Raw genomic sequence first — 16,580 nt, forward strand, 5'->3', positions numbered from 1 at the left:
AACAACAACAACAACAACGTTACGCTTTTAAATGTTATTGTAAATGGAATTGTTTCCCCAATTTCCCTTTCAGGTATCATTTTGTTGTTACATATAAAAGGAGCTCTGGTAGCATAGTCCCATGGAAGTTGCACTGTTATAACCCAAAGGTCAATGCACCAGCAGCTCCATAGGAGAAATATGAGCAATTTCCTCCCAGGTGCTTCATAGACACTGAAAACTTGTCAGAGGGTCAGCTATGAGTTGGTTCCTACTTGATGGCACTGAGTGACTTTGAGTATATATAAATCATATAAATATTATTTGTCTTTGAGGATTGGAAACATTACATATAAATTTACCAAGATATGGTAATACACACTGTCATGGATCTGATCCAGGTCATGGTCTTTCCAATTACTTGCTATCTATCAGAGAGCTGGACAATGACTAATGATGACGGAAGAAGGATTTATGCCTTTGAGTTGTGATGCCAGAGAAGAATATTGAACATTTCATTGACTGCTAAGAGAACAAACTGGTTTGTTCTGGACAGAGTGAAACCAGATTGCTTTTTGGAGGCTAGAATTTTGAAGCTCTATCTCACCTACTTTGTGGCACATGGCCAGGAGGGAACAGACCTTGGAGAAGGACATCACACTTGGAAGGGTGGAGAGACAGCACAGGAGAGGAAGATCCTGGAGGAGATGTATTGATACAGTAACTGGGGTAATGGGGGGTAGGTGTGTCAGAGACAGTGAGGTTGGCTCAGTATAGGATAGGATTCAGAGCTATTACACATAGAGTTACTATGATTTGCAGGTGACTCAATGTATAACAACGACAATGACAACAACAACAACAACATGGATTTAATTATACCCCCACTCAAAGTATGTGTCCCTCACAACCATGGCTGGGCCATGACTCTCAATGGTTTGGTGATTATGTAATAACTTAATTTGGCAACTAATAATGTAATTATCCCTATAATGGGGTCTGATATGATCAGCCAGTCAGTTGTAAGGGTTTAATGAAAATACGAACATCCTTACTCAGGTCACAGCTCTGATAACCTGTAAGAGGAAGTTTAGTGTGTGCCCCAAATCACCCTTTTTTTTTATTGTATAACAAATGTATTTTATTTAAATTACATGCTTTGGTGAAAGTGGACTAAGGTTCAATTGGCATTAGCCAAATCACCTTTTGTCTTAAAAGATATCAAAAGAGATCAAAAGAGATCTGTGAAAGAGGAACCTGACTACCACTAAAAAGAAGAGTCAAGGAAGAGTGTATTCTTTGGATCTGGGATTCCTGGGCTGATATCCTAGGCCCAGAAGATTGATATCAAGACACATTTAAATCTTTGAAGAACACTGGGCCCACAGTTGTTGAGAGGAAATAAAGACCCACCTCAAGAGCTGACAAAGAGATGGAGAAAGCTTTGTTCCATAACTAGTGCCCTAACTTTCAACTTCTAACCTCTTTGGTTGTAGTCCACAGTCAATGCACTGCTAACCCAGATGCTGTATGTCTCCTGAGGTTGAAGTCTACCGGTGGCTCTCAGGGACACAAATATACAGTCTTTTCCCATTGGTGATTTACAGCCTCAGAAACCCAGTGGAGACTCGCTGTAAGTCAGATCTGACAATACAGTTGTAGATGAGTGATCCTCCTAAACTGTGAGAGAATAAACTTCTGGTTTTTTAAAGCCATCCACTCTGTTTTTCTATTATAAGTATTAGATAATTAAGACATTTACATACACAAAAAAATAAAAAAATCATACAAATGTACTCCTACATTGAAGAAGAGTTGGATAACTTCAGCATTCTGTCTGCTGTGGTCCTGACTCCACAGATGGATAGTTCTGAATAATCTGTGTTATCTCTGGGAATGAAGATGGCATTTCTAGTTGCAAAATCAGGAGTGTTGTCTGTAGAGTCCTGTTCTGACTTTGTATAGTACTTTGTGGTAATATTTCACTACTTCCCAAATCTACCTACTAATTTTAGCAGAATGATTACTGTTTGGTCCATGTTTTCAGGCAACTAAAGCCCTTGATTTAGTTTAATGACATATTTTAGTGTTTTGAACAGTAAATAATAAAATTGACTGGCTGGAAATGATAACACAACAAATTATACACTGCAACATTATATAGTATACATATAATTAATAATAATATGCACCCCCCCAAAAAAGATAATTTTTAAATGTAAATGTGGTTCATAACTTGGATATGTTGTAAGTCAGGAACTCTTTGTAGTACAAACACTGTGAAAAATATTTTAGAGGTAGATATAGAACTACCCATAATCCAACAGTTTTACCCCTTTAGTATATACCTAAGCAAATAAAAATATATTTTAACCAAAAGATTGTGCAAGACTATTTCATAATGGCTTTATACATAATAGTCAAAATCTAGAAGGAGAATAAATGATAATCAGGAAGAGAATGGATAAAAAAACATTGTTTATTCATACCTTGGAACACTACATGGTACAGCAATAAAAAAAAATTGGCATAGGTGAATTTTAGAAATAGGTCTATACAAAAAACGAATGTATATAGTTCCATTTATGTGTAGTTTTAAAACAGACAATAACTGATCTGTGTTGCTAGAAACCAGAACGATAAATGTCTTTGGCAGAAGAATGGATTGGACAAGGGCCCAGGAGAGGTTTCTGTAGTAATGGAAATATGATATATCTCTATTGGGGATATTTGTTTACATGGATGATAATTTATAGATTTATCAAAACGCATTGACCTGTATTCTGTGCATACCCTTGGATATTACGTTTAACCCAGTATTTTTTCACTTTTTTTAAGTCTGGAGAGTCAACAATCAACTTTATTAACAAAAGCTCATTGTTGTTGGTTGCCATTGACCATCCCACACTCATGGTCCCTGCACCGCATTGAGAGATCCTGCATCATCTCCACAATAAATTGCAGATAAGCCTGTTGTGACGCTTTGTTTCATTAATTGGTTTGCAAAAATTGGTTGCCAGGACTTCCTTCCTGGAAAGTTCAAGAAATTGAGCCAAACTCGTAGTTATCACATAGATACAGACCCATCAGGACCCTCCAGGACAAAATAGAACTGCTCTACAGGGCTTCCAAGGGTCTGTATCTTTACAAAAGCAGACCCTTGTATCTTTTATTCCTCCCCCAGAGGCTGGTGGCTTTGAACTGCTAGTCTTTGAAGTAACAGCCAAGTTCCTTAGCTATTACTGTACCTCCAGGGCTCCTTGGAAAGTTCCCTATCTTCCCTCAAGAAGGTCTTTCTGAAAAGCTGAATTGTAGAACTGACTAGAAGCTTAGCTCTAATTTGAGGCTCAGGACAGAGTTCAGATCTGTTATTCATAGGGTCACTATGAGTCATACTCGACACAGTGATACCTACAAACAATACTGCGTTCTCTCAAAACTAGCTAGCCCTTACATGAAGAAGAGTTGAATCTGTAAAGCAGATCTATCAGCTTCCTGAGTGGAGGTGCAGGGGAACCCCAGATCTGAGTCACCATCAACCCACGCCAAGTTCTCAACTCTCAACAACACCCTGCCTTAAGAAATAACCACTCTTCTCCCAGGAGAGGTGAACACAAAGTGGAGATGAGGGCTGAAAGATATTCTCTGGGTTGAGGGAGCAGCTCAGATACCTGCTTTCATTGAAATGTGAAAGCATGTTTAAAATCTTCCACTATTAAAGAGTACTACTTGAGAAATAATGGACTAAACCAAGCAAGAACAAGATAAGATAAAAGTTTATTTTTCTTTCTTCCTCTCATAAAATTCAGATTTAAAGCCATCACAAGTTTGTATTAGATAGAGGTCTCTCAGTTGTTATTAATAATAAAAATGAAAGTAAATAAAACACTACAGGATAATTTGAGGCTGCAGAATTTAACTAGGAATAAGTGGATTTAAATCAAGTTAATGCCTGAAGATTTTCAAATTCCTGTCTTCTTAAATACTCAGGAATGCAAAGGTAACAATAGAAGAAGCTTTGGAATGTAACAGTGATTCATGTCACAAGTGAACCAGGAGGAAGAAAGAAGTTTTTCCACCCACCCTCACCTGATGATGCAAACCCAAACAAAATTTATTGCTGTTGAGTTAATTCTGATGCATACTAACATTCCAGGACAGAATAGAACTTCAATACTTAGCCAATTGACTGGAATAGAACCTTATTTTTTCCCAATTCCAAATAAAAGAGGGGGGAACCCAACAGAGTGTGGAAATTAATGAGCAATATTACACACAAGCCAAGTCCTACTGAAGAGTATCCAAAAACTGACTGGAAGAGTACATCAACAAAGAACTAACAAAAATACAAGCCAGGTTTAGAAAAGGCCATGGCGGCACTAGGGACATCATAGCCAATGTCAGGTAGATCTTGGTAGAGAGTACCAGAGAAATATCTGTCTGTATTTCATTGACTTTACAAAGGCATTTGATAATGTGGACCACAACAAATTGTGGATGACATTGAGGAGAATAGGAATCTCAGAACATTTGACTGTACTTATGTGAAACTATACTTGGACCAGGAGGCAGTTGTCAGAACAGAGCACGGAAACACTGCATGGTTCAGGATCAGGAAAGGAGCGCATTGAGGATTCATCCTGTCTCCATCCCTTTGCAATCTACATGTGGAACTGATCATTTGGGAAGCTGGACTTTATGAAGAGGAATGTGGCATCAGGATTGGAGGAAGATCCCTCAATAACCTATGTTATTCATACATACAACCTTGCTTACTGAAACTGAGGAGGACCTGAAGCATCTTGACTTGCTACAGAAGGTCAAGAACCACAGTCTTCAACATGGATTGAAACTCAACATTAAGAATACAATGATTCTCACTACTGGGCCAATTGACAGCACCTAAATAGATGGAGAAGAGATTGAGGTTAACCGTTTCAGCTTGCTCAGCTCCACAAGTGACACTCCCAACAGAAACAGTCAAGAAATCAAGAGACGAATTGTTCTGGGGAAAGCTCCTATCAGAAAACTCTCCAAAGTGCTGAAGAGCAACTATGTCAGTTTGGATACTAAAGTGTACCTGATTCAGGCCATGTCTTCTCAATGACTAGCTATACGTCGGAGAGCTGGACAATGGCTAGTAGTGACAGAGAAGAATTAATGCCTTTTAACTGTGGTGCTGGAGAAGAGTATTGAACATTCTGTGGACTGTCTAAAGAACAAATAGGTTAATCTTGGAGAGGGTGAAACAAGGCTGCGTCTTGGATGCAAGGATTTTGAAGCTCCCTCTCACATACTTTGGGCATGTGGCCAGGAGAGACAAGTCCTTAGAGAAGGACGTCATGCTCGGAAAGGTAAAGGGACAGCACAGGAGAGAAAGGCCCCATATAAAGTGGGCTGATACAGTAACAGGGGTAATGGAGGTGGGTATGTCAGAGACAGTGAGATAGTTCTATCTTGATAGGACAGAGTTCAGAGCTATTGTACACAGGGTCGCTATGAGTTGCAGGTGACTCAATGGCACATAACAACAACAAAATTCAAACTCATTGCTTTTGAGTTAGCATTGACTTATAGCTGACTCTCCATTGAGTTTCCTAGGCTGTAGGGAGAAGAGGTTGCCCATCTTTCTTCATCAGACCCACTGCTGAATTTGAACAGCCAGCAAGGCCCAGTCTTTGGTTTAAGAGTACAACTTCCTTCCTGCAGACTACATTTCTAAAAGGACAAACCAACCATTGTATTCTGGACCCACTCCATGAAAGAAAGATGAGCAGTGCCCTTTCCTAAAGGTGTACGGACTCAGAAACTCAATGAAAGTTTGCACTGAGTCAGATTTAACTCAGTGACAGTGGGTTTGGCAATATGTTATGGTCCCCAAGCCACAAACCTAGTCAATTCTATTAATAACTCAAAGCAACCCTGGAAGGGAGAATAGAACTTAACCACTTACCCATAGTTCCAAGGCTGGAAATCTTTATGGGAGGAGATTCTGAACCTTTCTGCTAAGAAGGAGCTTGTGAGTATAAAATGCTGATCTTCTCAAAAGTCAAAAACTTCAACTATTCAGCCACCAGTGTCCCTAATATAGTCTCATCTTAGCTAATTATATCAGTGTAAACTTTACTTCCAAATAAGGCCAAAGTCTGAGTTTCCAAGTGGGTATAGATATTTGTAAGGCACCATCCCATCCACTGAGGCACTCTGGAGGCATAGTGCACTACACATTAGGCTGCTAACTCAAAGCTTAGTGGTTCAAGTCCACCAGTTTCTCCTGAGAAGGAAGATGGCCATATTTCTCTGATAAAGATTTACATTATCAGAAACCTCATGAAGGATTACTAAGACTTGGTTTCAACTCCACAATAGTGAGTTACCCTCCCACTACGTTATGGGTTTTTTTAATTGTACATCATATCTGTGTGTGTGTGTGTGTGTGTGTGTGTGTGTGTGTGTGTGTGTGTAATGTTTATGGAATATATTGCAGGCACTCCTTATAGATTATAAATATTTACAGGTCTGTAATAACTAGTGCTATAAAATATTGAAGCACACTGTTCTATCACCTGTAAGAGTTGGGGCGATACACAGGATATCAGAAAGGATGAGACAGGACCAGTGAAGCAGAAGAGGAAACAAAAAGGTGAAGAGAGACACATGTTCCAGGGAATGTGGATTCCCTCCCTCTTTTGTAGATGGCATGGTCCTGGGTGGTGGTCCCTCTTTTGTCACATTTATACACAGGACTCAGACACTGCAGAAGATGTTAGATACTGTAGCATTTCTTTCTCGGAAGTTGAAACTGGCTCGGCAGCAATAGGAGGACACCAGAAGGGATTCCTCGCTCCTCAGTGCTTGCTAATGGCTATTCCCTGGTGGCCAGAAAAAAAAAATTAAGTTCAATATGTGGTTCACAGTTTATTACACAAACCTGAGCAGCTGGGCTGTTAATACAATTTAGACAGAAGAGAGAACTGTCTGCTCATCGTCTATATATAATGTATTCATAATCAATCTCATTGAGGAGGTATGGAAATTTCCTGTTTCTATGCAGCCAAAGGAAGCCAAGCGTCAGGGAGCCATCCACTGAGTCTCATTAGCAGAGAAAATCAATGCAGAAGATCCAGAGGGACCTGGCCCACATTTTCATTAGGGAAGGCACTTTTTAATACCTGAAATATAGCAGTAATTTTCTCATTTGCACAATTCACTTTGCCAAAGGATGAATAAGTGTACTTTCCCCCTTATACTTACTGAATATCCTCTCTGTCCTAGATGCTAAATAAAAGTAAAGCCTCATTTGTCACCTTTCCCCAACTTATTTCTGCAAAGATAAAAACTCTCAATCCATTACAAGAGTGACTTCTTTTTAAGGACATGAAGAGAGCAGAATTTTTTTTTTAAAATATATCTTGTATATATAATACCCACTCTAAATTCCATAAGAAGGGTCTCTGGTGGCAATTAACTCACACCAGCACCGGAACTTGTGTCTTCATATGAGCAGTCATGGTTCAGAACAAGGTTTTCTTCCTCCTAGGTTTTGCCTGCCAGGTGTAGCCACTCTTATGGAGTCCCACAAACGCACAGGCAGTTCCAGAGCTAACCAAAGTAGATGCTGGATAACAAGTACAATAATAACTAATCCTGGGGAGAAACCAATGACAAAATGAAAGATGGTTGTTAAAGATTATTTTCACCTTAGTCTATTGTGGCTACTCATATTGTGTAACAGTTAAGATAATCTCACTGTCTAAAGGAAATGTAAAAGGAGCTCTCTGGTGTAAAGAGTTATGCATCTCATTCCTAATAAAAAAGTCAGCAATCTGAATCCACCAGCCTGCCCCGTGGGGGAAAGATAGGTATAAGATTCATAGCCTCTGAAATCCAATGAAGGGTCAATGAGTTGGCATCAACTCAATGGCACTGGGGATAGAAGGATACTTCCCCTCTTGCTCTTTAATCAGACACAGTGTGCGTTCAGTTCATTTAATGACCATTTCAGCTTATCAAGATGTGTTTTGTTATGTTTGTTATGTGCCGTTGAGTCGCTTGCGACTCATAGCAACCCTATGTACAACAGCCCTAAACTCTGCTCTGTCCTGTGCCAGTCGCACTGTCTCCAATACACCCATCCCAATTACCTCAATCACGGAATCAATCCACCTCATAGAGGGTCTTCCCCTCCTGCGCCTGCCCTCCACCCTCCCAAGCATGATGTCCCTCTCCAAGGACCGGTCCCTCCTTACAGCATGTCCAAAGTATATCAGACGAAGCCTCAGAATCCTTGCCCCCAAGGAACAGCCTGCTTTAACCCTCTCCAGGATGAATCTGTTTGTTTTCTTAGCAGTGCATGTTACAGCTCTGAAAATTAAGACCCTTCAGGACAGAGTGAAACTGAGTCATATGGTTTTCAAGGCTGTAAATATGTGCACGGAAGAACTGCATGCACCCAAAGGCATGCAGTTTGAGTCCACTAGCTGCTCCATGGGATAATGATGGGAAGTCTTCTTCTGTGGGATTTATAGACTCTGAAAACCCAGGATGTTCAGCTATAAGTGTTGTTGTTGATTACCTTCAAGTCGAGCATGACTCATAGCAACCCTATGAACAAAAGATCTGAAGCCTTTCTGTAACTAACGTCATTTCTCCAAGTTCATAGAGTTTCCAGAGGCATGTTGTTTAGGAAGTGGATGTTTCCAAACCTGTCTTAAACTAGGGGCTCCACCAAACACTGTCCAACATGGACAACTGCTATGGCACTTGACACCCCAATAGCACAAGGTTCAGCATCATAGCAAACCCAGATTACCTCAGTACAGCAGACTGACAGAAGAGTGCTGTACTACTTAGAAGAATGTTCTTCCAAAATATAACAACATGAGGCCCGAGTGTCACAAGCCCGAGGGCCCACCAGGATGTCTTGTTCACATTAAACAAGAGACTTAAATAAAAAAGCAACCAGACATTCCACCTGAGTGTGCCCGTCTTACAGATTCCTGCCAGTGTCACCCAGTCAGTAGGTTCAGAATTGATGGCATTGGTTGAGTTGAACTATTTGCAGGAGCAAATTCCTATAGCTTTCTTTCTCAGAAAAGCTGCTGGTTCAAACTCCTGACCTTTCTGTTAGCAGCCCAGTGTTTAACCACGTTGCCAGGACTCCTTCTGTTTAAGAGAGTTGTTGTTAGGTACTGCCAAGTCAAGTATGAATCACAGTGGCCCAATGAATAATAGATCTGAACCCTATCCTACCATGTACCGTCCTTGTCATCTCTGACTTACTTGAACCCATTGCTGCAATTACACTGTCAGTCCATCTCATTGAGGGTCTTTTTCTCTTTTGCTGATCTTCCCCCTTTCCTAGCATTATGTCCCTTTCCAAGAAATGTCCCCTTCTAGCAACATGCCCGAAGTATGTGAGATGAAGATAAATTACCCTTAACCCTAAAACGCACTCTGACTGAACCTTCTCCAAGATTTATCTTTTTGTTGTTTTGGCAGTCTATGGAATATTTGCTCTTCTCTAACTCCACAACTCAAAGGCATCAATTTTTGTTCTTTCACCCTTATTCACTGTCCACCTCTCAGACAGAGGACCATATAATTAATTAATCTGTTTTGAAGCCTTCAAAATCTTTATCTGGTCTGTCAAGTAATCATTCTTGCTGACATGGATTTTTCCAGTGGTAACAGTAAAAGCTGATAGTAAGTCCTACCTTCCCCACTTAATCTTACACAAAGCATCATCAACATGGACATGTGACTTTCCTATACTTGATTTCAAAAATTGAAGGATAAAATGAATATGCCATAATTAAGTGTTCATTTATGTGAGGCATACAAGCAGCCTCTGGCTTGTCTCTATTAGGAATTTTCTTCAGCAGACATCTTTGGTTTTTTCTAAATGTTAGATGTTATTTCCTCAGAATTGCTTTTCTGAAATGAAATTACTACATCAAAGGTATGAATATTTCAAAACTCCTATTTCCAAGCTTATTTCTAACTAGATTTCCCAAAGTGTTATTTATTATGTAACACCTACCAGCAATATGTAAGAATTATAGTATCGCTCCAGCCTTAACAAGTATCTAATTAGATTATACTGCTTTTATTTGTGTTTATATCATTTCTAGCAAGCTTGAACGTTTTTTTAGTGTTAATTTGCAACTGTTTTATTTTTGAGTTATTTTTTCCAATATATATGTAATTTATGTGTGTGTTAACTGCGTAGCTAACAAAATATTTGCCATTTCTACAGTCTTCATATGTACAGTGGCATTAATTATATTAATCATGTTGTTCCACTATCATCATTAATCACTCTGGGTTTTTCCCATCACCTTTACAGGAATCTCAGTGACCCCCTAAGCATTGTATTTTCTTTGCCCCCCTTCCTCCCACCTGCCCCTGGTGGACATAAATACATTTTACTCCCATATATGGTTTTCTTATCAATTGCCTAATCTTCCCCAGCTCTTGTGTTAACTACTTTCCCCACCTTTATTGTTTTGTGTAGGCTCCCATGACTCATTCAGCTACTGGGTGGATGAAAAGTCTCCGGTGGGGCCTGACCAAACCCCGGCTATCATACGCCTCGCCAGGATCTCCTTGGTGAAGAAGCTGATGAAGAAATGGTCTGTGACGCAGAACCTGACCTTTCGAGAACAGCTAGAAGCTGGGATCCGCTACTTTGACCTGCGTGTGTCCTCCAAGCCAGGGGATACTGACCAGGAAATCTATTTCATCCATGGACTTTTTGGCATCAAAGTCCGGGATGGGCTGATGGAGATTGACTCCTTTCTGACGCAGCACCCAAGAGAGGTTATCTTCCTGGATTTCAACCACTTCTATGCCATGGATGAGGCCCATCACAGATGCCTGGTTCTCAGAATCCAGGAGGCCTTTGGAAACAAGCTGTGCCCCACCTGCAGTGTGGAGAGTATAATGCTGAAAACCCTGTGGGAAAAGAAATGGCAGGTAAGAGGGAAACAGATGTGAACTTCGGAAAGGCAAGAACTTAATCTCTTCCTACTTTCCTTATATCATTACCCATAAGCTTGTTGGGAGCCCTGGTGGTGTGAGGCATAAGCACTTGCTACTGACTGAAAGGCCAGTGATTGTAACCCACCAGTTGACTGACAAGAGTAAAGACCTGCCCATTTATAAAGAAAAACTGCCTAAGAAACTGTGCCAGTTCTCCTCTGACCTGTAGGGTTACTGTGAGTCAGTATCAATTCCATGGCAAACAGCCACAGCCCAGCCCAACCTGGAGCTCTTAGCTAGAAGGCATATTAGACATGGGATATTAGACATGCACAGACTGGTTCCTGGGCTCTAAGATAGCTTTAAGGGCTCTACCAGGCTTCTTTGGACTGTGATGAACACCTGCCAAACACTTCAAATTTGTATGACAACTTGTTTGATAACAAAGTTGACTTTGAATGACCTGGCCAGAACCACCCCAAAGCAAAGTTGTCAAATTGGACAGGTTGGCTGTTACCTTTTTCTTATCTCCCACAAGGTGTGTTTTCACTGTCCTAACCAAAATATCAGTGGTTTGAACCCGCTAACCCTTCTCAGGAGAATGATGTTGCAGTCTGTTTCTGTAAATATTTACAGCCTTAAAAACCCTATGAGGAAATTCTACTCTGTCTGTAGGGACACTGTGAGTTGGAATTGATTTGACAGCAGGGGGTTTGGGTTTGGTTTAGTTATCCTCAGCCCCAGGTAAAATAAATGGCTAAATGTTTAGCTGCTGAGAAGTCAGATGTTTGAATCTATCCAGCGGCTCTTCAAAAGAAGGGTCTGGTGTTTTACTTATGAAAGCTTAAGAAGAAAGAGCAGTTCTACTCTGCAGCACGCAGGGTCTCATGAGGTGAGATTCACTTAGTGGTAACTGGTGGCAGGGATGCTGGTCTCCTCAATCTTGGTTTGTTCCATCTTGCCTTTAGTGATATCAGATCATCTTTCCCAAGTATTGATTAAGAAGTAAAGTATTAGTGGACAAAGGCATATGATATGATGGGATTCACCTAAAGGGTATTGACATTTAAAAGGCCTGCTTTATAAAATTTAGGTCATAAGGGGAGGGGGCAGGTGAAAGAGGAAGTCATTGAAGGAGTGAGTCATTGTTTATATTAAAACCACCAGTTGCCATTGAGTAGATTCTGACTTATGTGTGCTCCATAGATTATTTTTTTTCCGTGACTGATTATGTGTGTATATAGTAGATTGTCAAGTTTTTCTTCTAAGACACCTCTAGATAGACTCAAACTGTCTATCTGTTTGTTTCTGTTAGCAGCTCGGCACAGTAGTCATTTGGACAAACCAGGAACTCCCTCAAACTCAAAAGTGAGCTCTGGTGGGCTAGCGAGTAAGGAGTTTCACATGCCAGTTAGAGTCTCCAAATGCAAGCCCATAAGGGACGTGGTTGGGGCAATAACATAGGTTTTAGATGCATTCCTCTCTGATCCTCAAGGATGACAGAGAACTTAAGGATAAGCCAGCCCCTAAAAAAAAAAAAATAAATGAGAGAGCCTGTATCTTTTATATGCAGAGTTGTTCAGTTATTTATAGACATACCAACCAAACACAAACATATTAAAGAGATTGATATTTTTAGGGAGGAGCTTTTAATTAAAGTTCTAAAATTAAAGCTTTTAATTAAAGATCAAACAATGAAATAAAGATCAGCCATTCACTTTGCCTAAAGAGGGGGAAAAGGACTTACTGGCACAAGGTCATGAGTGTCTTTCTGAAAGGGCCATAGGGAGTAAGAATAGGAGAGACCCTCACTGCTCCAGAGCAGAAAGCAGATAAAAAGCCACCCATAGCCCAGCACCATGGTGCCTCTAGAGCTACACCAATAGCAAGAGGTGCATTTATTTGTTGCTCACTCACAGTTGTGGTACCAAGAATGGAGTTTATTAGGGAAGAAAGTTGGAGAGTAGGAGAGACAAAGAATAGCACCCAAAATAATTCCAGGAATTAGCCAAAATTCCAAGGCACAATTCCTCAATTAGTCCAGGCTCTGGTTTCGGTTCAGCAGTCAAATCCAAATCATCCAGCAAAGTTTGCCTCAGAGCAGTTATAAGTCAGCCTCTCCTTCAAGCATCTGGCAAGAACCACAAAAACCTTTAACTAAGGTCGGCATAAATGCAAGAAGCCTTAGGTCACACCTTGACACACTTTCTGCACAGCAGTGCCACAGTCTCTCCAACACCATCACCAGGGTCTCACCAATAAGGTCTGCTCCAGTCTCCCTCAAGTCCTGCTGCCCCAAGTCTTGCTTACCTCAATATGTACTGTCTAGTGCAGGAAGCATTCTTTCTCTTACTCTATTTCCACAGCTGTTGATGATTTGTAAGACCATGTTGACTGTAAAGGCTAAAAGAAGCCAACATTTATACTAACAATATACACTTAGAAATGTTTACTGAACACCGACTGTGTACCCAGTACCATACTGAGCATTTAGGATAATTAGTAAATAAATCCCTGTCCTAGTAGAGCTTTTTTTAGATAGTGCAGACAATTAATAGATAATAAATGCATATATAATGTTTTAAAATGAAAGTCAAAGCCATTGCTGTCGAGTCAGAGCTGACTCCTAGCTGACCCTCTAGCAGTAAATCATAGGAGAGGAGATTGTCCTTCTTTCTTCCTCAGAGTCACTGGTGGATTCAAACCACCTGAAGGTGCCTTTTGGCTAGCAGAGCAGCTCTCTACAGACTACACCACCAAGTGAAAAGATATGTGTAAAAAGAAAAATTCAAGTCAGAAGTTCTGGGGAGGGACGTGTATATGAAGTGTTAAATGTATTTATCAGGGGAGACCGCATTGAAAAGGTGTATTTGAGGCAGTTGGCCATGGGATAACAAGGAAAAGAGCTTTCCAGCCAATACTGTCAGTATTTTTATTGCCTCATCTGAAACTTCCAGCAACAGCATGAGGTAGAGTTTTGTGTTTTAACTCCATTTCTCAGAAGAGGAAACTGAGGCATGGAGAAATGAAACAACGTTCCAAAGGAAAAATTGTCAGTCAGTGGCCAGCATTTAATTGCAGGCTGTCTGGCTCTCCAGAGTCCCTGCTCTTACACAGTTGCTTTCCTGCTTCTCCTACTAGAATAAGGGCCAGATGCTATAAAGATGCCCTGCTTGGCAGCTCCTGATGCTCTCCCAGGGGTGCTCGCACATCTTGGTGATGTTCACAACCAGTCTTCTGCGTTAACACTAATAAAAACACTTCCACTTTACTAATGAGCTCTCCCAACAAGTGACAACTTATCATCAGAGGGTATATACAGGGGTCACGCAATGTCAGGGACTGACTTGACAGCAGTTCACAACCACCACAGGTGGCCCCAGGAGAAATGAGTAGATAAGAAGATAGTGAGATGCTAGCAGGCAGAGTAGTAGCTCATCAGGGCAGGGCAAAGTAGGTCTCCTACATGTACCCAGTGAGGTGTCTAGTTTATTCAAGAGAGGATTTTCTTTGCGAGGAAGAGATAAAAAGTAGGTGTCCTGCATGTAACCAGTGGGTTGTCTAGTTTACTCAAGAGAGGATTTTCTTTGCAAGGATGAAATAATTTGTTGCGTATTAATTTGTGCAAAGTGTCACCTCCTGGTGAGTGAAACATTTAAAGAATGGGTGTGTCATCCAAGTACAAACACTCCTCAAATTATGAAGGAAGTGGACTATGATTAGCATATCAGAAAAGAGGACTGAGTTATTTTAAATCCTGGTGTCTCAGTCTCCTTCCCTTCTCCAAGTCTTCCATTTCACTTCTCTCTGTAAATTCTGAACAAAGGGCAGAAAAACAATCACCAATCATTCACCCCTCACCTAGATAGACAGTGCCAGGCTGCTGGTTGAATTTTAAGTGTTCATTATGTAAAGGATATGTAATGTGTAACCTCTCTCAAAAGTATTTTTTTACAACAATTAATTGCAAGAAGTGCACTACCATTCACATTTCATCTTTTTTAACATGAAATTACATCATAGCTTATAGGCATCTATTTTCTACATTAGTGCCTGTGAGTTTTGAGGGTACAATGAATTAAAAGAGTTTATCTCCATCTTGGCAGTCTTTGACATCGTAATGAGAAGAAATGAATGCACAAACCTATTAAGGTACAAAACAACAGCTACCCAATTTCAAGGTAAAACTCCATTATATGAAGAAAGGCATTGTGTAAGAAATAAATTCAAAAGTAGAACAGACTACAAATCTGTATCCCAGAGGCCTCCAGTAAAGGAGTAATCAGAATAAGAGGTCAATCAAGGAATGTTTCTTACAGGAAATGAGCTCTTTTCATTTCAGTCTCGAGAGGGAAAAAAAAATGAATGTGAACTGCTGAGCTGGAGGGGGAACATTTGAGAGAAAAATACAGCAGAAAGAGATGAGGGAGCAGATAGAAAACACTGGCCAGGGCAGGAGTGCTTCTCCCTGGAGTCTCTGCAAGTGCGCCTTGGTTTACGAGGTCAGTGTCCCACACTGTACACGGAAATTCTCCCTGTAACCTCCAGGGTCGTATTGCTCAAGAGGACTTCTGAGCAAAGGCATAAAATTCTTTTTGTGTAACTTGTACTTCCTTGCACACTTTCCAAGGCAGAATTAAGAATAACACTGTCCTCACATGCCCTGGTGCTAGGATCCTTGGCCAGGTGACCTCCAAAGGCACTCTGCCAGGTTTGACCCATCACTGGGGCTCACAGGCTCCCCACTCTCCTACACACTGCATTTAACAAAGAAGCTTCCTTCTTCCAGGATGCCAGAGGCCCCAGCGTTCCAAAGGAGCCAAACTACCAGGAGGAAATCCTCCCCAATCTCCCACGCAATCTGCTTACCATGAGCCAGTGATTAACCTCATTAACACACGTTCACCAGACTGCATTTAGCAGTCAGCCAGATATTACTCAAAACTGTCAAAAAACAACAGTGATTACCCTGTTCAGTGTGCTGTGCCTGGCACTCCCTTACTCTAGGCCTTCAGGGACAGCTCATCACACACCTTAGTCATCAGCTAAACATGTGCCAGAAGCAGGACAAGCATTCAGAGCCCTTGCTTTTGGGTGCCTGGAGGATTATGATCTGGGGCGAGCCAGTTCTCGGAGGATCACAATCCAGGGAGTGTAAACATGCAGACAGGACATTCCTCCAGGAAGTGCTCATGGGTGACTGGGAGGTTAAAAAAAAATACACACACACACTTATACATGCATATGCCATGTATGTGTATATTTATGTGGGGGGGTGTGTATATGTGTGTGTATATATATATATGCTTATCATTATAGATGGTTATGTGAATATGTGTGTACATATGAATATGTTTATATTCATATGTATGTTGTTATTGTAGACAATAGAGTTAGAACTGACCCATAGCTGACCCTCTGGTGGGTTTTCAGAGGCAGTTAATCACACAGGAGGAAATTGCCCATCCTTCTTTCTCAGAGTAGCTGGTGTCCTTGAACCACATCCTTTCAGGATTATAGTGCAGCTTCTTGCCAGTAGGCCACCAGAGCTCCCTATACACACACACACACACACACACACACACACACACACACACACATGTATATATGTAAATACA

General features: G+C 40.8%; 1 protein-coding gene across 1 annotated transcript in view; it reads left to right on the forward strand.

Moving 5' to 3' along the window:
- Positions 1 to 16,580, forward strand: part of PLCXD2 (phosphatidylinositol-specific phospholipase C, X domain containing 2) — a 117,625-nt gene that overhangs the window by 70,179 nt on the left and 30,866 nt on the right. Inside the window, exon 2 of the mRNA XM_006895339.1 lies at positions 10,496 to 10,956. Coding sequence (XP_006895401.1) covers positions 10,496 to 10,956 — 461 coding nt within the window. The remainder of the gene's footprint in view (positions 1 to 10,495; positions 10,957 to 16,580) is intronic.

Source organism: Elephantulus edwardii, unplaced genomic scaffold, assembly GCF_000299155.1.
Source record: "Elephantulus edwardii isolate Elephantulus edwardi_28Jun2011 unplaced genomic scaffold, EleEdw1.0 scaffold00165, whole genome shotgun sequence".
NCBI classification, from domain to species: domain Eukaryota; kingdom Metazoa; phylum Chordata; class Mammalia; order Macroscelidea; family Macroscelididae; genus Elephantulus; species Elephantulus edwardii.